This window comes from Capra hircus, chromosome 27 (genome assembly GCF_001704415.2).
Source record: "Capra hircus breed San Clemente chromosome 27, ASM170441v1, whole genome shotgun sequence".
Taxonomy (NCBI): Eukaryota; Metazoa; Chordata; class Mammalia; order Artiodactyla; family Bovidae; genus Capra; species Capra hircus.
Window position 1 is genome coordinate 12573889 of NC_030834.1, and position 24432 is coordinate 12598320.

Sequence of the window (24432 nt, forward strand, 5' to 3'; positions counted from 1 at the left end):
CCTGATAGAGGGCCTGAGGACCTCCCTGTCTCCTGCGAGATGAAGAGGTGTGGGGCAGACCAGAGGGACAGGTCCCTGCGAGTCCTCCCCATCACGAGGCCCGATCAGGCCACCATTCTTTCCGTATTTCCCTGTGGCCCCAGGCGGTCAGGGTGCCCCGCCACCCTCCACCCCCAGTGCCCACTCGGCTCACCATGAGCACGGCCACGTTGCCCAGGTGCTGGCAGTGCAGGGAGCTGACGTTGGGCTGGCTGGAGCGCAGCTGGCAGCCTTCAGAGCGCCAGCCCCCGGGCCCCCCTGGCCCCTCCTGGCTCCACCAGGCCGCCACGGGCTCGGCCCCCTCAGCCCAGTGCCGCAGTGAGACAGCCACTGGCTCGGTCAGGTTCCCCACGCCACAGCCACCTAGGGTGGGAAGGGGATGGGGGTCCACTCAGGCCTGGGTGGGTGTGTGGGGGCTTGGGGGGACCTGGGGGATAGACTTAGATGCCACATGCAGGCCCGCCCCCTACCCCGGAGCCTCAGCCTAACTGGGGAGCTGCAAGGATGAATCAAAACAAAGGCACGGCGAGCTGGTGGCCCTCCTTAGTGCCAAAGGGGTCGTGGTGACTTGGCTAGGAAGGGAGTGGTGACTTGGCTAGGAAGGGAGGACTCGGGGTCGGGGACAAGAAGGGGGAAGGTGACACCAAGGGAGCAAAAGCCAGAGTGAAGGGAGGATACCGGAGGGCAGGCACCCTGCGGGGGCAGCTGGCACCAGGTGATGACGGGGAGGAGAGGGAGGCCCATGCGGGTGGAAGGTCTGTGCTTGGAGCCCTTCGGAAATGTGACGAGTCTGGGATGTGAAACCCTGGGTGCCTGGAGCCTTTTCTCCACCCATCCCTTCCTTCACGGGACGCCCCTGTCCAGCATCGTCCTCAGAAACGGTGCGGGAGCCACCGTCCCCTGCCTCCAGGGGTGAGGGCAAGGCCAGGCAGGGCGGGGGCCCGGCCGCCCCTACAGTGGTGTAGGGCGGGGCGCAGGCCCTTACTGGTCCCCGCAAAGATGACAGGGGTGGCCACGCCGCGCCTCCTCCCAGGCCCCGTGGCTCCGGGGCGGGAGGTGTTGCCCAGAGTGCGGAAGAGGCGCCCGTTGCGGAAGATGAGCAGCTGGAGGGTGCAGTCTGGGGGCACCGGAGGGGCCAGGGCCGCCGGGGGTGTCGAGAACAGACTGGGCGGCAGCTGGATGGAGGCCAGGGCCACGCTGTTCTGGGGGGGACACGGGAGTTCCTCAGAGACGCCTGGGGTCCCCGGGACTCTGCTGGCCCCCAGGGCCATCTCCACGTGTCCCCTCCCCTGCCTGCATCCCCTCACACCCCCTGCCCCCTCTAGGCACCTCGCCTCCCACCCGCCCCCCACCTGCTCAGCACCCTGCCTCCCCAGCGCCCACCTTGATGTGGAAGGCTGACAGAGACACGTTGGGCCTGCCGGTGGTGCAGCGGAAGCGGAGCTGCTGGTCGGCCAGGGGCTCCGGCTCCGGCGACGGGCTCTGACCGGGGCCCGCGTGCCGCGTGCCGGGCATGCCCGCCTCCTGCCTCTGGAAGGCCGTGCAGGTCAGGCCCACATAGCTGTGTGGCTTGATGAGGTAGGCCTCCAAGGCCACGTTCCTCGAGTTCTAGGGACAGGGACCCCGTCACCCTCTCCTGGCCTGCTCCTGCTCGAGACCACAGACCTGCTCCGACCGACCCCTGGTCCCTTGCCCGTCGCCCAGGGCCTGGGAGCCCCGAGTCGGCTGTGGAGTCCCCCCAGTGCTGCTCCGCCCTCCCTCCCGCTCACTCACCCCCCACCTTGCAGCCCGCTCAGCTCCCCACACGCCCTGGTCCTCCTGCCCCAGCTAAGCCGGAGAGCAGGGGCCATGTGCCACCTCCTCGTATCCCCCCAGCCCCGGTGCCCAGAGAAGATGTGGTGGCCTCCTTTTTGACTGTTAATAGTTCCCCACCCTTCACTGGACACGTCCCCTCTTCTTGGGGATCTGAAGTCTCCATTAGGTCCCACTCGATCCCAGTGCTGCCCTCTGCTTCCAAACCCTCCTCCTGGTTCTTCTCCTCCTCCTTGCCCCTTCTTGTGTGTTTCCATCCGTCTAGCCCTTCAACTCAGGGTTTTCCCAGGTAGCTCAGTGGTTAAGAATCCTCCTGCCAAGGCAGGAGAGGTGGGTTCAACCCCTGGGCAGGGAAGAGCCCCTGGAGAAGGAAATGGCAACCCCCTCCAGTATTCTTGCCTGGAGAATCCCATGGACAGTGGAGCCCGGCGGGCTACGGTCCATGTGGTTGCAAAGAGTCGGACACACCTTAGTGACTAAACAACGACACAGCCTTTCAACTCGGTTCCCCGCACGAAGCCTTGGGTAACTGCTGTGGTGTCACTGGCCTACCCTCTCCTCTGCACTGCCCCTGACAAGCTGGAATTTGATGCCACATGACCGGGATGGGACCCTAGTCATGTTCGGGTTCTTGATAAATCGGGCACACGCCCGGCCCACACTTGAACTTGGATGATGAGGGCTGGGGCTGACCCCTGTCACCTCTAAGGCCCCTCCCTGTGCCTCCCCGGTTGGGGCGGCCTCCCAGCTGGCCCACGGTACCACGGAGATGTGCTGGGCGTGGGCGCTCAGCGCAGCTCCCCCGATGCGCTCCAGGGCGCCCACGATGCCACTGCAGGCCTTGTCCTCGCGCTGGGCCAGCCACAGAAGGTGCTCGTCCACAAGCATCAGGTTGCTGGCCATGTCCACCATCACCTCAACCAGCTGGGGGCAGGAGGGGCGGGAGTCACGGCGGGCAGGAGCAGGGCTGGGGCGACAGAGGCTTGAGCAGTTGAAGGCGGGTGGGTGACTTCCAAGGGACCCAGAGGCCCGACTGAATCTCACCTCTTTGATCTGGTCAACATAACCCAGAAACTTCTGGATCATCTGAGCCACATAGACGACGTCCATCATGTCGGAGAAGCTGGCGGCCTCGGCCGTGTACACTCGAAGCTGGTGGGCCAGGGTCAGCGCGTTGGAGGCGTTGATGGGCATCTGAGTTGGAGAGGGGAGGAAAGGACACCATCCAATCTGGCTCCTTCTCCCCCAAAATGCCCCCCAGGAGCCCCCTTCTCTGGGCTGTCGCTCGGCGATGGGGCCTGGGGAGCAGGGTCCTGCCCACGCCTGAGTCTGATCCCGATGGGAGAGGCAGATGTAAAGAGAGGTCTGCACGACTCAGGGCCACCCTCCAGCTGCGCCACCCCTAAGGACAATGGGATGACCTCACGCTTTCCTCTTAAGGCGGACCTTGCTGTACTGGGGGACAAAGATGATCGGGGTGGCCCTCCCGTCCCGAGTGTGGCCCTGGGGAGTCTGAATCCCCAGGAAAAGGAGATGAGTGTGAGACACAGCGCTGGCCCTGTGGCTCCTCGCCGTGCCTCCCAAGGACACAGGGGCCCCAGCCCCGTGGGGCCAGCCAGCTTCTCCCCTTCCCCTTCCCCATGGCCTCCACCCCCGCCCCGGCCTCACCAGCACAAAGGTGTAGAGCACCCGGGTGATGTCATTGGTGTACAGACAGTGGGAGTAGTCCCCCGGCTCCCAGCGGCCAGCGCGGTCGCACCGGCGGGAGGCTCGGGTGCCAGGGGCTCCCCCGCTCAGGGGCACCGAGGTGAAGGGGTACTGCAGGCAGGACTGGTAGGCTGTGATGCCAGCTAGAGTTCGCGGCCACCTGGGGGCAGAGGTGGAGAGTTGCCGATGACCCAGGCTCCTCAGGGCCAGGGTCCGTCCCTTCCCTGCCCTGACAACTGTGAGGCCAGACCCCTTGGGAGCTGGAGGCAGGGTCCAGAAGAGGCCGTGTGGACTGGACTTCAAGGGCTTCCCAAGCTCCCCCTGAGTTCTTAAGCTGTGTTTGTTGGGACAGTGCTGTCACTGCTGTGAGGCTGGCCTTGGAGTCCTGACTTCAGGTCACTTATATTTTCTGGGCCTCAGTCTTCTCAACTATAGGATGGGAGAATAACACCTGTCCTGACTAAGGGAGAGGCCCCTGGGATATTAAAATGTGACATCTCTCATGGGAGAGTTTTGTCAACTATCCACGTAGGGAAGCAACTGCCGCCCCCCCACCCCCCAAAAAAACCCCAAACCCCTGTTTGTTCTGCACAGCACATCTTGAAGGGTGATTTTATACAAAAGGATATATGGTCTCTAAACACACCAACGGGACTCGGAGCTGAATGACAAGAGGAAGTGTTTTCTCCATCTTAGAGCAGGTGGGGGCACTGTTCACTCGCATCGCAGAGGCTTGGGTGGGGAGCGGGGGACGGCCAGGGGTGGTCCCAAACCTGAAGTCCCCGCGGTTGTTGGCGACACGCTCAGCGGGGCAGTAGGAAGCCGAGGTCTCCAGCACCACGATCTCCACCTTCTTGCTGGCATTTCCCTGGACCGTGGACACGGAGCACTCCCATTCGCCTGAGGCCCACACGCCGATGTGAGACAGGGTCAGCTCGCTGCGGGCGGGTGGGCAGGCGGGTGAGGGCTGGCTGGAGGCGCTCCTGGCGGCCACGCCACCCTCCCTGAGCGGCCGGGTGCCAGCTCTTTTCTTTTTTTTTTTCAGTTGAATCATGCAAGATCTTAGTTCCCCCACCGGAGATGGAACCTGGGCCCCCCGGCATTGGATCACCAAGGAAGTCCCCCAGGCTCTGAGCCAAGGGTACAGGCTCATACTCCTTTAATGCTGGCCTTACGATAGTGTTTTTCTGGGCTTCAATCTCCCCACCCTCATCATGGAGGTAATAAAGCCTCTCTTGCAAGACGTTTGCAGAGAGCAAGTCCAACAATACAGGTGAGACCCTCTGTATCCTTGTAAAGGTACTGAAGAAATGTCAGATTTAATCAGCTTTTTTCCTATCAGGCAATCTGTAGGGCTTCCCAGGTGGCTCAGTGGTTAAGAATCCACCTGCCACTGCAGGAGACTGATTGGATCCCTGGGTCGGGAAGATCCCCTGGAGAAGGAAACAGTAACCCACTCCAGTATTCTTGTTTGGGAAATCCCATGGACAGAGGAGCCTGGCAGCTACAGTCCATGGGGTTGCAGAAGAGTCGGACATGACTTAGTGACTAAAACAACAATTCAATTTGTATCCCTCACGAGGACCATGTCTGACTTAGTTCTGGATCTGCATAAACGCGCCCACAGGTATTCCCAGGAGCAGACCAGCTCCTCTCGGGGGTGGGTGGGTGGGTGAGGGTTCTGGCTCCCCCTGCCCGTGCTCTGGGCTGAGAAGGGGCTGCAGGGCCTGTACCTGGTGATGAAGGTGCAGTCGTGGACCAGGCTGTCAGCCAGCAGGACGCCCGCCTGCTCGTCGCCCTCCACGGGGGCCCGGTTGTGGTACCAGCGGATGCGGGTGTCGTTGCCCAGGTAGCTGGCCGAGCACTGGAAGGGCAGCCGGTCGCCCTGGAAGACCACTTGGCGGAGGGATGGGATGAGGTGGAGTGTGTGGAGCTCCAGGGCCCCCTCTGTGGGCGAGGACACCGGGAGTGAGCCTGAGTGTCAGGTGAGGACCAGGCCCCTCTGTCTGGAGCCCACCCTAGTTCAGAAAAAGGGGGCTGGAGTGTCTCCAGAGATTAAAGCAGAAAAGAGGAGCAGGCAGGTTTTGAACGAGTAAAAGTGCATCTTTCCATAGCATGCTTTGTCACCCCAAGAGGTGGGACCAGATGAAAAACATGAACCAAGCAGCGCTCCCCCAGGAAGTTTAGAAAATCAGATGGAGGACGGGTCCCCAGTGGGGTCTAAGGGAGAGGACGCCCTGGAGACCAAGCCCCCCGCCTCGGGAGCCTTGAGGGCTCGGGTCAGCTCACCACAGCGCAGCTGGGCCTCTTGGAGGCCGGCCAGGGCCTGGGCATGCAGGGCGCTGGGGTAGGCACAGAGCGTGCGCTCCGACAGCTGCAGGGAGCGGTTGCGGGCCCAGGGAAGCAGCCAGCGCAGGCGGCAATCGCAGGTCAGGAACTCGGTGCCGAAGTCCCTGCAGAGGGTGGAGGGACCCAGGGTAGAGCAGAGGGGTTCCCTGGGCTCCCGGGGTGGGGATGGAGCCCCAGGGAGAGACTGAGGCTGGAGAGGGCAAACTCTGCGTGCGAGCCTGCGCCCTGCATCACCGCAGACGGTGGGGCTTCGCCCAGCCCATCGTCTGCCCCGCCTCCTCAGAAGGCTGGCCACGTGGTTGCAGTGTTTATGTGTCCCCCTCCTGGCCGAGGAAGGAAGCAGGGGCCTGGGGAAAGGATACTCACACCACCTTAAGGGCTGGCAGCTCATCAAAGACCCCAGGTTGCAGACTGGAGAAGATGTTTCCAGATATGTTTCTGCAGTGGAACAGGGAGACGGGATCTTAGGTTCTCCCTGGGCTGGGGGTGAGCCCTTAGAATGCAGGGCCCATGAGGGTCTGGGGAGCCTTCCCTCACACCCCACCCTCTGCCCCGGCCTTCCCTGCCCCGCACTCACAGCCGGAGAAGCCTGGGGAGGCCCTGGAAGGTCCCGGAGGTGAGACAGCCGATCCGGTTGTTGGAGAGGTCCCTGGAGAGACACGCAGACCCTCAGCACATTGGCCACGTGGCAGCACATGGGTCCACCCATGAGGGACACACGTGTGAGGCTGGGGCTTGTGTGGGGAGCGGAGAAAAAGGGGATGGGGTTGGGGCATGAAGCGTCTGCCCCCCCACCCCGTATGTATGGTGAAGAGGGACGGTGGGTGACTGGGATCCACGGGACCTCCTTCAGGTATGCGGGGCCTGGGGGCACGGTGGTCAGGACACACCACTCACAAGCGCTTCAGCTCCCCCAGACCCAGGAAGGCGCCGGGCTGCACCGTGCTGATGACGTTGTTTCTCAGGTCCCTGCGGAAGACAAGCGGAGGGCCCTGACACCTCGCCCACTCGGGGGCACACGGCCCACCTGGGTGGGCAGCTCTTGCCCTAGTCGGGGCTGGGGTCTCCGTTGCCCTCGAAATCCCTGGTGTCCTCAGTGGCGGCCAGGAGGCTGCTTGAAGGACCTGGCCCCTCAGATGGGTGCCCGAGGCCTCCCCGGCTCCCAGGTCAGACCAGCGCAGGGAGGGTGCAGAAGGGCCTTGGATGGACGAACGAGGCGGCAAACCCTGTGGAAATGGGAGGGGAGGGCCCCGAGCTTGGTGTCAGGAGGCCCCAGCTGCCACGAGCTGCCCCGAGTTTCTCCATCTCTCAGGGCTGCTGTTGTATCATTTGAAAACGGGCATGACAGTCCTCTGTGGGCTGCCGTGCCGCGCTCAGTCCCCTAGTTGTGTCCGACTCTCTGTGACCCCACAGACTGTAGCCCGCCGGGCTCCTCCTCCGACCACGGGGATCTGCCACACAAAGGTACAGTCTCCTCGAGCCTGGCTGCAGGGAGGTATTCTGGAGTTAATCCTGTGGCCCTCTCCTCCTGGCAGGTGAGGAAGAGTCCCCGGCTGGCTGGCTGCTGCGGGATGCTGCCTGCTATCCATCACCCGGCCGCACCCCTCAGCCCTCAGCTGGAGAAGCTGAGGCCACGGGGGCCACGGGCCAGCTTCCGCCAGGTCTCCTCGGAGCCCCCAGTGCAGACAGAAGGCGCCAGGGGAAGTGTCACCTCAGGCTGGCCTCCAGCAGGTCACAGACTGGATGGAAGGAAAGATGGTGACCGCCCCCGGGGCTCCCCAGGGCCAAGGGGCACCCCCCAGGAGGAGTGACCTGCAGGGTGGCCGAGTCTGCGGCTCAGACTTAACCGCAGGGCCAGAGTGTCACTCTCCCTCCCCTCCGTCACGTCCCAGAGGGGCGGCAGAAACTGGAGAGGCCATCCCTGGGGACCAGCCAGTGCCCACCTGGTCCCAGCACCCCCACCAGGCCCGGCAGCCCTCTGGGACCACCAAGGTGAGGGCTGGCCCCTGGCTTGCGTCAGCACCGCATCCTCTGTGCAGTCACAGCAGCGGGAGAGGGGCTGGCCGGACCAGCCTCTTGCCTACGATCCCCGAGGCCCACCTGGGTCTTTCTTGAACCAAACCAGCACAGGCTCAGGGCTCACAGAGACCCCACCAGGAGGCCTCACTACCCACTGGGAGGGGGCTGCAGGCTCTCCACTCTGCTTCCTGCTCTCCAGTATCCTCTCAGGCCCCCCGGAACGCCCAGGAGAGAGGTGAGCATGGCTGGGGGCCGGGGGTGCAGTGGTGTTCCTGGAGTAACTGAACTAGCTCGGCCAGTGGGGCCAACCTGCTTTCTAAGGCCTGGCCACCCCCAGCCCCAGCTCCAGGAAGGGGCTCTTGGCTTTGCAGGCCAAAGCCTCGGGGGCACCTCTGGATTCTGGGCAGGAGGGGGTTAACTGAGCCAGCTCCCTGCTGGGGGAGAGGAAATGGGTGTCCAGGATGGGGAGGCGCCTTCCCACTAAGGGGCCTGTTTTCACACAGGCCAGCCCAGCTGGGGACAAAAACACCCAGAGAGAGACAGAGAGAGAGGGAGAGAGAGAGAGACAGACAATAACAGAGAGAGAGAGAGACAGAGAGACAGAGAGACAGAGAGACAGAGAGATGGAGTCAGACAGACACAGACAGAAAGAGACAGGGAGATGGAGACAGGCAATAACAGAGAGAGACAAAGACATAAAAAGAGAGAGAGACAGACAAACACAGAGAAATGGAACATGTCCCCTGCCCAGCCCTGCCCCTGGCCCGGGGGCCTCACACCTCCTCGCCCTCTCCCACCGAGGACCTGGCCTCCTAACCCTGCGCCCCTTGAGAAAGAAGAGGCAGCCACCAGGGTGGGTCCCACGGGGTGACTTCCACCCCCAGGGCGCAGGCAGGGAATGTGCGAGAACGCAGGGCCCAGAAGGCTCCTCCAGGGTGGAGTCTGGAGATGGGGATGGCCCCCACCCCGAGCTGCCCTTCCTGCCCGCTCCCCGCCCCCCTTGCTGCCCAGAGCCCCACCCGCACAGCCCGCAGCTCGGCCTGTGCCCCCTGGCCCCTCTGGGGGTCTGGCCGTTCTCAGGGCTCTGCCTCCCACCCCGCGCGGGGGAAACACATTCCTCATTGTGTCACTTCCCTTCATGGGCTGCCAAGGGGCCCGGCCGCAGCCCCCCGCCCCTTCCCCCTCTGCTCACTGTGTTTATTCTCATTTCCTCCCTGCCCCCCCCAAGAACCCCCACCCAGCTGCCCCACTGATGCTCCACAGATGGGAGCAAGGCAGGCGGCTTGGGCCCAGCCCCTTCCTGCCCCGGGTTTCCTGCAGCCCCCGCCAGCCACCAGGGCCTTCAGAAAGGGGAGCTTCCAGCGAGTATCTGCAGTCCTGACCCCCTAGTCTCACACCCGCAGAGCAGCTTCCGGGGTGGGCAAGGCAGCCCTCGGACAGAGTGCCCTCAGAGTTGGCCTGGATCTACCAGTCCCGGTCCTCTCCAGGGGGAGGGGAGCAAGGGTCAGGGGCAGCTCCCTGCACTGAACTGATAGCCCGATGCGGGCTGCCCCCCTCCACCCCCAGCAGCTCAGGCCTCCTGGTCCCCAAGGTAGGGGCACAGCTCTGGGGCTGTACCCTCCCAAGTGGTAGGAGGAGATGCTCAGGTAGAACTTGGGTATTTCTGTGGGCCTCTGAGGCCCCTACCGGTTGGTTGGTGGTTCAGCACCTTCCTGGCTGAGCGGAATCCTTTTTTGAGTATCTGCTGCAGGCTATGGAGTCCCGCCCCAGAAGAATACACTACCCCCCAGTACTATGCACCTGATTTCAGAGGCTCGTGGAACCCAGGTTACAAACCCCTGCTCTGGTCTTTCTCATCCGACCCCTTCATCTCTTAGGTGAGGTCACAAGGACGCACGGACTCGTCCATGATGTGCATCCTTCTGTAATCTCCCACCCCTGTCTGCTTCCACAGGGCCCTCCCTGGTCCTGGAACCTGGAGAAAAGGCAGCTCATGTGTGGAACCTCCCTCTCCACCCTCTCACCACGCTTAACCCAGACCAGGCTCCCCGCCTCCAGACATATCCCTCTCCCCCTATCTGTGCCCACATGGAGGAGCAGGATCCCCCTATGGCAGAAGTTGGGGGCAGGGGACTCCTGGGAACAAATCTCACCCTATACCCTTCTTGGGAAAAAGGAGCTCAAGGAGCTGTGTGTGTAAGACTGTGTGAGCACAAGCAATAAAACAGCAGATCGATTGATAGGTTGGACTTGAAAATTTTAAAGCTTTGCTCTTGAAAGTATATCACCCAAGAAAGGGCAACCCATGGGATGAGAGAAAATATTTGCAAATCAAATGACCAATGAATGCATGAAGAGGTGCTCAACACCATTAGGGAAATACTTGTCCACTAAGATGGTTATAATTTAAAAAACAGAGATTGGAATCCTTATATGTTATTGATGGGAGTGTAAAATGGCACAGCCACTTTGGAAAACAGCTTGGCAGTTAAAGCTACCATTGTTTGTTGTTGTCTTGTTGTTTAGATGCTAAGTTGTGTCTGACTCTTGTGGAACCCCATGGACTGGAACCTGCCAGACTCCTCTGTCCATGGGATTTCCCAGGCAAGAATACTGGAGTGGGTTGCATTTCCTTCTCCAGGGGATCTTCCCGACCCAGGGATTGAACTTGTGTCTCCTGCATTAACAGGCGAATTCTTGACCACTGAGCCACCAGGGAAGCCCTACATGACCCAGCAATTCCACTCCTTGGCACACATCCAAGAGAAGTGAACACACACGCACACAAGAACATACACAGGAATATTCATAGCAGCACTATTCATAAGCCCCAAGTGGAAACACCGCAAATGTCTATCACCTTATGAAGAAATAAAATATGGTATCTTTATACAATGGAACAGTATTTGGCCATAAAACAAGAATGATGTAGAGACTTCCCTAGTGGTCCAGTGGTTAAGAACCTGCCTGCCAATGCATGGGACACAGGTTCAATCCTTGGTCAGGGAACTAAAATCCCACATGCCGTGGGTTAACTAAGCCCACGCACCACAACAAAGATCCCGTGTGCCACAACTAAGACACAATGCAGCCAAAGATAATAATGAAATAAACCTGAAAGAATGATGTGCTAATACATGCTATATGGATGAACTTGGCTAATACATGCTATATGGATGAACTTGGAAAACACTATGCTTCCTGAAAGAATGCGGTTACCAAAGATCACATACGGTGTGGTCCAGGCAAATCTACGGAGACAGAAAGTAGCTTAGTAGTTACTTGTTGTTTGAGTCACTAAGTTGTGTCCGACTCTTATGGGACCCCATGGACTGTAGCCCTCCAGGTGCCTCTGTCCATGGGATTTCCCAGGCAAGAATACTAGAGTGGGTTGCCATTTCCTTCTCCAGGGGATCTTCCTGACCCAGAGAGTCTCCTGCATTAGCAGGCGGATTCTTTACCACTGAGCCACCTGGGAAGCCCAGCGTTTGCTCAGGGCTGGGAAATACAGAAGGTGGAGGATGGGGGAAGTGATTGCTAAGATTCAAGGTTGCTTTAGGGGATGATGAAAATGTTCTAAAATTAGATTATGATGATGAATGCATAGCTGTAAGTGTACTCAAAAACCACTGGATCTTACCCTTTAAACGGATGAACGTTATGGTATGTAAATTAGGTCTCACTAAACTACTGAGTGTGTGAGCTTGTATGACAGTATGTATTTGAGTGTGTGTGTGTATGTGTGTGAGTGTGTACCCACACTCGGACAGGGTGGGGCAGCACGAAGCTGGCTCCCTCTGGCCCCCACAGACCTCCCTGCTTGTGGGTTTGAAAACCAAATTATAGGTTTGGAGGCCGCAGAGCAGCTCCCTTGGGCCCTCCAGGACTTTCAGGGTTCCTTAGAAAGTGGGCCGGGGGGGGGGGGGGGGAGGGCTGGCTGCGGAGTGGGTACGACACCCCTGCAGGTACAGAGGTTGTCCAGGGGAGGCGGGCGGGGAAAGGCAGAGGTCTTGGGGGCCAGGAGGGAAACCCAGACGGTCCGAGGCTCCCTCCCACCCGCGCGCCCCGGGCCCCTCTTGTCTCTGACCTCATCCAATAGGTATTTATGGAGCACATACCCCGTGCCAGGCCTTGGGCCTACAGCAGCGAGCAGGAGGGCTGTCCCCGGACCCATTAGCCTCCCTGCTCGGGCCCTCGGGCAGCCTCTGCACCGCGTTCCTCTCCGGCGGCCGCGCGGCCGGGAGGGCAGTGGGGGAGGGGGGTACGCCAGAGCCCGGCCCCCGGCCCCGCCCATAGATTAATGGAAGCCACCTGGCTGGGGAGCCTCAGCCCCCCGCCCGCCCCCCACCGTTCCCGTGAACATCCGCGTCTAATGAGAGCCCCAGCGCCGCCGCATACCAGCCCCCGGGGCTCATTAATCTCATTAGGCAACGACAAATCATCCCGGGCCTCGGCTCCAGGCTCCCACCCCGGGCCCTCGGCTCCAGGCGTGCTCAGGCCACTGGGGCCGTGCGCGCATCCACGCGGACCCACACGCAGGCCCGCACGCCCAGTCCGGGGCTCCCTCGGCCTTCACCCCACCCCCCGGGGGGACTGTCTGCCCCGTGGCCCGCTTGGGTCTGCTGGGAAAGTCCGGTGGCCGGGTCCCTGCTGAAGGCACGGAGATGCGCGGGACCCGAGAAATGATCCGATCGCCGGCGAGACCTTTTCGCGCAGACACTTCGTCTCCACCACCGCATGCCCGGGGCTGGGGGCTGCGGATGAATCAAGCGATCAGGAGCGGCTGGTGTGACATCTTGCCACTTATAACTCTTCTGAGGAGCAGGGGACCACCTGTACTGAGAGCCTGAAGTGTCCCCCTGCTGTCTTGCTGGGTGAGAGCCTCTTACCTCCGTGATCGCCCATCAGGGAGCCGCGCCTGGCCCCTTGATCCATGCGAGAAGCCCACGGCTTGCACAGGCACCCGGAAGGTGAAGGATGGAGGGGCAATTCCATCCCAGTCTCTTTTCACTCCAGGGCAAAGTCCTGTGCCCTTTCATCATCCGTCCCTTCACCCAAAGGTCTTTCCCCTGGACAACAGTCTAGTCCACGCTGAGGGGCAGTGGGCCATGGGGCTCAGAGGCAGGGCGTCAGAAGTCTGGGCTCTTCAGCCGCAGGCCTGGACTATCCTTGAACTCTGCCAAGCTATTTCAGGTTCTCCTGTCCAGCCTGCCTAGCTGATAAAGGTGTGTCTCCCCACCCCACCCCACCCTACCCCTCCCTGGGCCACAGGTCCACCCATGGGATCGTCTCAGGCACGTTCCCTTGGGGTGCCCTTTCTGTGTCCACTCTCCTACCTCGGGGCTCTGCACTGCAAAACAGGGGCCCCTTACACCCCACCCATCCGCAGAGGCCAGAGGGGCACTTGGCACGGGCAGGCAATTCTGGCACTTTCTGGAGCAGCACAGACTGAGTTACCAGGTGGAGTTACAGGACTTGAATTATGGGAGTTATGTAACTGAGTTATCGGACTTGCTGCCCGGCCCGTGGGATGTGAAGCTGCCACTGGATTCACCAAGGCAGCCTGGACGGCCCAGTCCGAGAGGACAGAGAGATCAGTGTTTCCTGGCACCAACTGCACACCAGGCCATGGCGTCTCATTTGCAATGAATAGGCTCACAGTGTAGGGGTCATCTGGTCCGCTGGTTCCCAACCCCGACGAGCATGAGAATCGCCTGCCTACCTTGTCAGCGATTCCCAGGCCCTTGCTGACCTGATCAGTAGCATCTCCAGGACCAGGGCCCAGGGCCTCTCTCCACCTCTGGGGAGTGACTGTGATGATCACTTTATGTGTCAGACTGTAGCCGCGGTCCCTAACCCAGGGCCACAGACTGGTACCAATCCGTGGCCCATAGGAACCAGGCTGCACATGAGGAGGTGAGCGGCAGGTGAGCAACTGAAGCTCCATCTGTGTTTATGGCTGCTCTCCATCACCTGCATTACTGCCTGAGCTCCGCCTCCTCTCGGATCAGCGGTGGCAGCGTTAGATTCTCATAGGAGCATAAACCCTCACCCTAAAATCAAGGTGGAATATCCTGAGATTGCCACTACATAGAAATAAAGTGCACAATAAATGTAATGCATGTAAATCATCCAGAAACCACCCCCCACCCTGTCCGTGGAAAATTTGTCTTCCACAAAACTGGTACCTAAAAGAGTTGGGGACTGCTGGACTATAGCACCCAGTGACTTAATCAGTCACTAATCTAGGTGCTGCTGTGGAGGTATTTTGAAGATGTGGTTTTAACATCTACTGATGAATCTATTGGTTGACTTTAAATAAAGGAGATGACTTTGCTAACATGGGTGGGCCTCATCCAGCCATTTGAAGGCCCTGAGAGTAAAACCCAGGTTTTCCAGAGAAGTTCTGCCTTCAGACTGCAGCATCCATTCCTACCTGACTCTCCAACCTACTGACCGGTCCTACAGATTTTGGATTTGCTAGCCCCCACAATTAACACTACAGTCCATGGGATCACAGAGTCAGACACAGCTGAGCGCATGCACACGCACACACACAATTACATGAGCCATTGTCTTAAAGTAAATTTCTTTATGTTGTTGTTCAGTCACTAAGTTGCATCCAACTCTGAGACCCCCATGGACTGTAGCCCATCAGGATTCTCTGTCCGTGGGATTTTCCAGGCAAGAATACTGGAGTGAGTTGCCATTTCCTTCTCCAGGGGCTCTTTCTGACCGAGGGATCGAATCCACTTTGACAGAAGTCTCCTGCATTAGCAGGTGGATAAAGAAATAATTTCTTAGAATGCCTGGCAGTCCAGTGGTTAGGACTTGGCACTTTTACTACCATGGGGCTGAGTTCAATCCCTGGTCAGGGAGCTAAGATCTAGAAAGTTTTGCTGCACAGCTAAAAAATGTAACTACTAACTAAATGTATGTGTGCAGGCTCAGACATGTCTGACTCCTTGCAACCTCATGGACTGCAGCCTGCCAGGCTCCTCTGTCCATGGAATTTTTCAGGCAAGAATACTGGAGGAGGTTGCCATTTCTTTCTCCAGGGAGTCTTCGCAGTCCAGGAATTGACCCTGTGGCTCTTGCATCTCCTACACTGGCAGGTGAATTCTTTACCACTAGTGCCACCTGGGAAGTCCAACTGACTAATTTCTTTGCCTATTTATAGAAAGACACACACATCCACCTCCTTTCAGTGCCGTCTCTCTGCAGAAGGCTGACTGATACAGTGGTGCTCAGCCAGGCTCGAGGCCCTGGGCTCCTCCAGCCCCGCACTGCCTCTCCATCCCGGGGAAGTGCGGGCGCCTGCTGAACGCAGCACCCGCTCTGCTTCCCCTCCTCTGAAAGCCCAGATGGCCGTGTCACTGGGCTCTTTTATATTTTTTCCTTCTCCTGCAACACCGTGGGTATCGCCCACACCCAAGGATCATAGAGTTTAAAATCCAGAAGGCACTTTAGAAACCACCCTGTCTCTCCACTTTTAACCATCGAGCAAACCTAAGGCTCCATCTGACCCCACCTCGCACCACTCCCCAGTCATGCTGCCCTCTTTCGGCGCCTCAAACTTAAACCAGCCAGACTGGACCCCAGGGCCTTCCTACCTGCTGCTGCCTCTGCCTCTGCCTCCAGACGGCTACCTGCAGGTCAGCTTCCTCCCTCCCACGCGCTCAAACTCCATCACCTCCAGCGTGGCCTTAACCTCACTACATCAAATAGCATCTCCACTCCAGTGCTTTCTGTCCCCCTTCCCCAGCTGGTTGTTTTTCTCTGCAGCATTCCTGGTCTCCCGATCTATTGTTCAGTTCTTGGCTATTTTCTGGGTCCTGTCCGTGGCAGGTGAGTTCCATGGGGCAGGCACCTGGCCTGCTGTGTTCATTCTTGATGCCCAGCATGCAGCCTGGCACACAGAGGGGGCTCAAGAAATATCTCGGGAGCGGACGACTAGGTGGTTCCTAACAGGGCAGGAGCATTTAGTCATTACTCCCAACTCCCGTCCCACTGTTCTCTGCCTGCCTCCATGGTTTGACAGGCGCCCCTGGCGACTCAAAACGGTAAAGATTCTGCCCGCAGTGCGGGAGACCAGGGTTTGATCCCTGTGTCGGGAAGATCCCCTGGAGAAGGAAATGGCAACCCACTCCAGTACTCTTGCCTGGAGAAACCCATGGACGGAGGAGCCTGGCGGGCTACAGTCTATGGGGTCGCAAAGAGTCGGACACAACTGAGCAACTTCACTTTCACTTTCACCGTGGTTTGAATACACCTGCAGTGCAGCGATTCAGGTCCCTGCGGGTACTATAGGTTTGCATGGGGTAGGGGGGAGAGGGCCATCTTCTCATCTTCATCAGAAAATCTACCCTCCTGGGACTGAAGGATGACCCGGCAGACCCAGCAAGTGGGCAGACCTAGCATGTCTGGGGCTGATGAGGCAAGATGGTAAAGCTGGAAGGATGTCCTAGAGGCTTCTAGAGGCTTCTGCGGTTAGTCTTTCTCCAAAAGATCCCTGGAGGGAGCACCTGGTTTCTGGCAATTCAGCCCTCTAAGACCTGGGCTGAGTGCAGGAATTATAGCTCCCGAGTGCTTAGCTGCTCCTGGGAGAGAAAATCTTTCCCTTTTTGTTTGTACCTACCGAGTGGTTTTTTGTCGGTTTTTTTTTTTTTTTTTTTGCTTTTATACAAAGTTTTTTTTTAATTAATAAAATGTTTTGTTTTTAAAAAAATACTCTGTGTGAAAAAATAACTATAAAATGCAAACTTGTTATCTTTTAGTTGCTAAGTCATATCCAACTCTTTGAGACCCCCATGGACTCTACCCTGCCAGGCTCTTCTGTCCATGAGATTTCCTAGGCAAGAACAGGGGAGTGGGTTTCCATTTCTATCTCCACAAATGTTTTTTTTTTTAAGTTATTTTTAATTTTTGGCTGCGTCACTTGGCATGTGGGATCTTACTTCCCTGATCAGGGGTCATATCCATGCCCCCTGCAGTGGACGCTCAGAGTCTCAACCACTTGGACTGCCAGGGAAGTCCGTAATGAGTCTTTTAAAAAGGAGTTTGGTGGCAGCCCTTCCTCCCTGTTGGAGCAGATGGTCAGCAGGAGTGGTCATGGCTGTGTGTGTTCACGGCCAGCAAGCCCGGGACCCCTTCCAACTCCAAGATGCCCGGATCACACGGAACATCCTCTGCCTTGCCACCCCAACGAACCCAGCCAGGTGGCCACCAAGCTCTCCCCGAGCCCCAGGGGGACTGGGAGAGGGGCTTGCCCTTCTCCTGGGAAGTGGGCATCATAGAGACAACCTCATGAGATTGTTGTCCCAGTTAAAGATGTCACGTAGATACTGCTTCTCTACTACCCTTGAACTTTCTAGCCTTCCCTGAGCCCTCCTTTGGACTTCACAGAAACCCTGACTGACCTGCTTCATTTTTCCATATATGGCATGGTCTGTGGTCTCACGAGACGGTAATCTCTTTGGCTCTTTGAGAGCAGGCGTCCGCCTTATCCTTGAATAGCCTCCATCGCTCTGATCTAAGCTTTTTAGGCAAAAGGGTACTGGAGGGGACAGGGCCCTGCTGGAGGACTTGGGAATGCCCAGTGGGTGGAAGCAGAGATGGGAGATGGCGGCGGAGGGCTTGGAGGTGGGGGAGCTAGAGAGGGTCCGGCTCCAGCGGGGACAGGAGGCCCAGGTGTCCCGTGGAGAAGACAGGACCCAAAGCTGTTGTACAGGCCGTGGATCAGAAGCTGCCAACTGAACGGGGAACTGAGAGAGGGCTCGACTCAATCCCCTCTTTTACCCGTGATGGAGGCAGGTCCCCAACTCGGGGAAGGAGCTTCTCTCAGGCTAGCAGGACCCTTGTCAACCTAATGCCCCACCACCAACCTCCAGCCCCACAGGGCAGCTGATGCAACAGTAATCAGGGTGGTGGGGGAACAGGGGGCAGAAGAATCGGATGTGACCCGCTGTCCCCATCCTTGGCCGGGACTCTGGCCCCTGGGAGCTTGGTTATTGGTGTTTAGGGAAGCAGGAAAGAGGCCCCAGTCACACTAAACCCTCCCTCTGCCAGGTCTGCTGGGCCCCCAGCTGGGAGGGGGCGGTGGCTTCTGGCCAGTTAAGGGGCTCGGCCCTTGGAGCTAATTGCTCATTAAAGAGCGTTAATGAGCTTCCCACAGCCCCATCCCTGCCTGGACCAGCGAGGTGTCCTCAGGCCTCTCTGCTGTCCCCGGGGAGGGAGCGGGTCTCTCTTTCCCAGAGCAGCCCCTCCACTTGGTGGTCAAGTCTGACTGTGGGACCTGCTCCGCCAGCAGGTTCTGGGTCGAGGTGCCCCTTGGCAGTTAGCAACCCTCATCCTCCCTGGCCCACCCTGCCCAAGCACTTACAATTTCTCCAGCAGGGACAGTCCCAGGAAGGCTCTGCTCCGGAGGCCGGTGATCTTGTTGTTGCTCAAGAGCCTGGAGGACCGGGGAGAACACAGATGGGAGAAGAACACTTGCCTTCCGTGTAAGTGGCGCCCCCTGAGGTTGTGCAAGGAGCAGCCCCACCCTGGGCTCCAGGAGACCATGGGGAGGAGCCAGCCAATAGCTCAGGCAGAATATAGTCAGCCCCCTGAGCCCCAGCTCGGCCGGCCGTGTCAACCTGCCCGGGATCCCACGCCTGGATCTGACTTGGGCTCCATATAAGCAGGCACGCCACCCCGTTTCCACCTGGGAATCACAGGGCCACGCCCACAGCCCGCCCTTTCTTCCCCCCTACCCAGCCCCAATAGCTCTGTCTTGCTCAAGCTATCAGCCTTGACCTGAGGACAGTGATGGGGAGAAGGGTCTAGCAAGTAGAACAAGAAACCCAGTAGGTGTGGGGGCAAGTGGAAGGGATTGCCCTTCCTTGGGGTCTTCATCATTCTGGGAGCTCAGGGCCTCACCAGAAGGTGACCCCTCCTTCCCTGCCCTCAAAGGCCCCCAACTCAGAGGAACAGAGTGCCCATGTGTCCCTGTCTACAACTTTGACCAGAAACTGATGGAGTCCTGGGCCCCCCCCAGGGAGCCCAAGCCTCAGGCTTTGCCTCTGAGTCTTTGTTTATTTATTCGTTTGTACTGGCAGGAGGCCGAAAGGGGGCCCCAAGCTCCTGACAGAACCCACTCTGCCCACCCACTCAGTCTTTCTCTGCCAGGCTCCCCGCTGGGAGGAGAGAGATCCAGACCAGTCAAAGGGCTCATCCCTTGAGTTAATTGCTTATTAAAAAGCTTTAATGAGGGACTTCCCTGGTGGTCCAGAGTTTAAGACTCACGCTTCCACTATAGGGGGCGTGGGTTCGATCCCTCGTCGGGGAACTAAGATCCTACATGCCATGTGAGACCAAAAAAAAAAAAAGGCTTTAATGAGCCTCTCAGCTCAAGCTCTTGCAAAGGGTTTCCCATCTTTGCTCAGCGTGGTGGAGAGCAGACCTGGGAAGGCCAGAGGGGCAGGCCTCCAGCCTCCTCTCCAGTGGGCAGCCTCAGGGCTGGACAGTAAGAGAGAGGGCAGGGGGCAGGGACTGGGCATGAGAGGGGCTGTCGGAGCTCTGCGCAAAGCCTCCTGGAAGTGGATGGGTGCACTCACCAGCCCAACAGTGAGAGGACCCCAGACACCTGCGCTACTCCAAGTTCAAGGGGCACGTGGAGGATAGACTGTGGCCAGATGGAGGCATGGACGGGAAGGGCTTTGTGGGTCAAGGGAAAGAGGTGGACAGCTCATCTCCTTCTCCGCTTTCTCCGCTCTGCAGAGAGGCCCCTCCTCCCCTCCTGGACCCCACCTCACTGTCTCTCCATCTCATCATCCACAGTGACTGTGTGCACAGGTTCCGGGGAAGTGCTGTTTCCAAAGTGCTTCACACACATACACACACACACACACACACCTTGATATTTCAAAAAGCACATCACAGTAGTCATCATATGAATACTTAGAACTTTCTTGAACCCCTTTATTCTCATTTTATGCGTTTTGTTCTTGTTCCATTTAGTCACCAAGGCGTGTCCAACTCTTTGCGATTCCACAGACTGTAGCCCACCAGGCTTCTCTGTCCATGGGATTTTCCAGGCAAGAATACTGGAGTGGGTTGCCATTTCCTCCTCCAGGCGATCTTCCCGAGGACAGTTTTGTTTCCCATTACCTATGGTGGCTGATTGTAAATAATATTGTCAGTTCTTACAGCTCTAAGGGTCTGGTGGGGCTGAGGTTGCCCCCTTGGTGGTGACAGGCTCCTGATGGTGTGAGTTTTAAATCCAAACCTGCCCCTCATCATTTGCACCTCATTTCTTCATACAGCCTCAGGGCCTGAGGCTCAGAGGTTGCATTAATTGTCAAAAAAAAAGGTGAGAGGACCCTCAGTATCCTTATGTGGGGGAAAGATCCTGAAATACCAGGAGGAAGGGTGAGAAAGGGCATCTGTTTCAGCCTCCCCCACCCCAAGGTCTCTCGAGAGATGACTCGTGCCTGGGTCTTGGGAGGAAGACAGATTAGGATGCTGATGGGGGTTGGGGGCACAGAGAGGGGTCAGGGGTATGGAAGGACAGAGGAATGGGGGAGCCAGGTTATCACAGCCCAGAGCACCAAGGGGGAAGCCTAAGAACACTGCCAAACTTGAGTGGCGTATGGACCTGTTAAAGGGAGGGGAAAGCTGCTTTATCTCCTGCAAATATATCTGTGGATCCCAGTTCGAGAAACACTGACCTCAGGAATGAAAATAAATACCTTCTAAGAAAAAATTATCTCAAAATTATCATTAAAAGATTTTTGTTTACAGATCGCTGAACTGAAAACAGAAAATTAAAAAAGTCTCCAACTCCCAAATCCCTGATATTAAAACTCAGGATCGTAACTGGAGAACCCCATCCAGACACGTCTAGAGGTAGTGCTGGGGAGTAGGTACCCCACATTCCCCAGACTCTTTAGCCTTTAACCCTTGAACACCTTTCACATGCCCCAAATTTAACCCAGAGTCACTCAATAGAAATACAAAGCCAGCTGCATATGTAATGGAATGTTCTAGCAGCCACACTTTTTAGAAGTTAAAAATTAAGTTAATAATAGACCTTATCCCAGTATATCCAAAATGTTATCATTTTAACATGTAATACATATGTTTTTATGTATTATAAATATATAATTATATTATAAATAGAAAACATTACATATATTATATACGCTTATATATTATAAATACACAATATAAATTATATACATAACAAAAATTATGAACGAGCTATGTTCCTTCTTTTTGTGCTGTCTTGGAATTTGGTGTGCACTGTTCTCTTCCAGCACAACTTAATTTAGACCAGCCACACTGCAAGTACTCGGATGTCACATGGGGCTGGTGACCTTAACCCTCATCCCTGACCTAGTCTGCTTGTAGCCAGCACTGGCCCCCATGAGGAAGTCTGGGCTGCCGGGGAGATCCCGAGGCAGCCGGGGTGCTGTGTGTGTGTGTGTGTGTATGTCTGTGTGTCTGTGTGTGTCTGTGTGTGTCTGTGTCCGTGGGGCCTGGGAGCAGCACAAAGGATGGGGCCCAGCACCCGAGGCAGGTGAGGCTGAGCCTCTGGTCCAGGAGAGCTCCTTCCTGGCTCCCGCCCCACTCTGAAGCGGGCTCTGTGGGCTGGGGAGGAGAGGGCACAGCGGCGTGGGAGAGGGGTCGGCTGCAGCCCACGCAGCTGCCGGCCCCAGTGCAAACTCCCAGCCCAGAGAGTCTTGAAATGAGATTGTTTTTTTTCCTCTTGTGTTTGAGAACATGCTCTCCCGATCCCCTACCCTCTAAGCCACTCACAGAAGTGGGGACCCCAGGCCAACATCACTGCATCTTCCCCCTCCAATGGACCCCTTCTTTCCACATCTCCAGTTCTTGGAAAGATGTCACCGATACCATTATGGTTTAGCCCCCAAGTACCCAAAATTGGATCTTTTGGTCTTAACAACCTAGACTGGGCTGAGGAGATTTTATTTCTGTCCCAGAGTGTGGGGAATGAGATAATGGTGCCTGCGGGTTCAGTTCTTTGGAGGTGCCCCTTGTGTGTCTGGCCAGGAATTTGGGACAGCGTTTGGGGGAGGTAGGAAGCTGGCAATCACAAGGCTGCTCATGGGGGTAAATGAAACACACACACACACAGCCTCACCCATTAGGAAGCAAAATGTTCCCACCACACTCAGCTCCCATGGGAGGCAAACAGGCAGGGCGGCCCCAAGCTTCTGTCCAGAGTAGCAGACACGGTGCAGTCTTGACCCCTTCTTCCTAATACCCTCAGCCACCCTGCTCTCCCAAGAGCCTCAGCAGCAGCAGCCTTCCCAGCCCCAGCACAGTGTACCCACCAGGTGGGTTTTCTTCCCAACCATGCCACTTGCCTCTCCAGCTGGCCCAGCCCAGCATCCTCAACATCTTCCTCCCTCCCCCCGCCCCCGACTACCACCCAGGGTCACATTTTCACAGGAAGAGGGGGCCAGTCTCTGGAGGCCCCTGTTCTCTACTCCAGAATTTGAAACCTGGCCAAGGAGAGGGGACGCACAGCGTCCATTCCAGAACTCTGTCCGCGCCCAGGTCCTATTTTAGGGAAGAGGAGCAAGCAGCATTACTGCTAACGAGGCTGGAGGCCACAGGAGCGAGTAGCTGGTGTCGGCTGGGGCCCTGTGGCCTCCGGGCAGCCGCAAGAACTCGCCAGATCCTGGCCTGATGTCCAAGATGACCCTTGTAGGGGTCCCGCAGGACCTGCTCAGTGGGGCGTGGGACCAGCGCATGCCTGCACCAAAGGGGCCTCACACGTGCTGGAAGAGTCACACGTGTCGCCCTCCCAGCCCCCACCCAACCCAGCAGACACACACATGCCAGGGCCCCACGCTCTCCAGGAATCCTGAGCCTGGAATGCAGGCTGCTGCCAGGGTCCTCTGGGCTGGGAGGGCCCCGTCGCCAACACCTGCTGCTGGCACCTTGGCTGTGTCTTTGGGAGACTGTCAGTGCGGGGAGCAGGGTGGTCTGCTTGCTGACTCAAGAAGAGCCCCAGGCTCATAACCATCAATGTGAGACTGTTCTCCCCTAAGTCCCCTCCCGTGGGCACAGTACCCATGGCCTTGGAGCATTTCCAGGCCCACAAGGGCATCTGAAACCAAAAAAAAAAAAAAAAAATCACTACTGAATATAGATGCTGCAAGTGTAAATTAATGAAAGTTTAACTACAGAACTACTAAATGTCATATTATTGCCAATTAGCAATCATCGTTCAGTTTCATGAAGGATGTGGGTGCGGTTTAGCATGACTGATAGGACAATGGGGCCTCCAAACGTGAGACTGCCTCTGGTCCATGGGCCTGGCTCTAACACACACCTTTGCCTAAAGGCTGTGCCCATGTCCACTGAGCCTGACTGCGGGGCACAGAAATGCTGGAGAGGACACAGCACTCCCAGACCTCCTGCCATCCTTCCCTTGGCTGGAAGACTGTCCGGTCAGCCCTGAACACCTACTGGTTAGGAGGTCACCCAGGTGGGGCCTCTTCTCCCCAGGCTTTAGAGGGCCATGTCCTGAGATAGCCTCTGACCTCAGCCTTGAAGCTGAGCTGTCCAGGCAGGGCCTAAGGTCAAGGTAAAGAGGGAAAATTGTCTTGCAATGGCTCCTACACACGGGGCCTTCCCGCGGTCCTCTTCTCTAACCTGCCCTCTCTGCAGGGGCACTGCATCTGGGCGATCAGCAGGCAGAAACCAAGAAACTGGAGAAGGCGAACCTGCAGCTGTTCATGGTGGGTAGTTGATATGCCTTGACTGGGATGTGGGAGCCCCCAGCACTGGAATTGAGTCTGTTGTGAGCATTCACCCCTGGGCATCCACTCACTCATTATTCAGTCCTACGTGGACACTTACTGTGTGCTGGGCGAACACACCAGCACTGCAAACACAAATGAGACCTGGTGTCTACCATTTCCCACTCAGGCAAGGTGGAAGAATGTGTGTCAGACAGGGTGGACTATTTGTGTAGCTGTGTCCACCTGGTTTCAGGAAGCTGGGAACTTACTCCCAGTCACACTTCCTGCAGACACGGCCTAAAATCTCACCACTGGGGACTCAGACTTTTAGGCAAATAAAGTGGTTTTTTTCTTTTTAAAATACAAATAAACCTGAAAGGATCTGTTATCAATCTTTTACACCTAAGCATAAATTAGTCCTTTAATCCTTCCACTCGAGATTTTCCTTGGGAACTTGGAGGCTCCCCTTCCTTCCTTCTTTGTGAGCCTGTATCCAGCCTTCACCGAGAGACTGCATGGCCCCCTGAGGGCAGAGACCAGCTCTCTATGGCCTCCTGGCAGTGGAGGCAAGACACACAGCACAGGCAATTGCAGGACTGGGTGGGTGGGCGGGAGTCTGGTGGGGTACAGCTCCAGGGGAAGTGGGGGTGGTCCACGAACCCCCAGTTTTCCCAAGTCAGGAGGTAGTTTCCTCTTTGCCTCCACTTCCCCACCAAGTCTTCTGTGCAGTGATGTTGCACAGTGGTCC

At 57.4% G+C, this 24432-nt stretch overlaps 1 protein-coding gene across 3 annotated transcripts in view; it reads right to left on the reverse strand.

Moving 5' to 3' along the window:
- Positions 1-24432, reverse strand: part of ADGRA2 (adhesion G protein-coupled receptor A2) — a 36520-nt gene that overhangs the window by 5423 nt on the left and 6665 nt on the right. For 2 of the 3 annotated variants that reach the window (XM_018041969.1, XM_018041966.1), the window contains exons 2-14: positions 18308-18379; positions 6805-6876; positions 6485-6556; positions 6274-6345; positions 5848-6011; positions 5292-5505; positions 4332-4496; positions 3520-3718; positions 2896-3045; positions 2614-2775; positions 1423-1647; positions 1025-1241; positions 194-402 (exon numbers count right to left, since the gene is read on the reverse strand). In XM_018041969.1, the coding sequence (XP_017897458.1) occupies positions 194-402; positions 1025-1241; positions 1423-1647; positions 2614-2775; positions 2896-3045; positions 3520-3718; positions 4332-4496; positions 5292-5505; positions 5848-6011; positions 6274-6345; positions 6485-6556; positions 6805-6876; positions 18308-18379 (1993 nt within the window). The remainder of the gene's footprint in view (positions 1-193; positions 403-1024; positions 1242-1422; positions 1648-2613; positions 2776-2895; positions 3046-3519; positions 3719-4331; positions 4497-5291; positions 5506-5847; positions 6012-6273; positions 6346-6484; positions 6557-6804; positions 6877-18307; positions 18380-24432) is intronic. The other variant, XM_018041967.1, reaches the window with a different exon arrangement.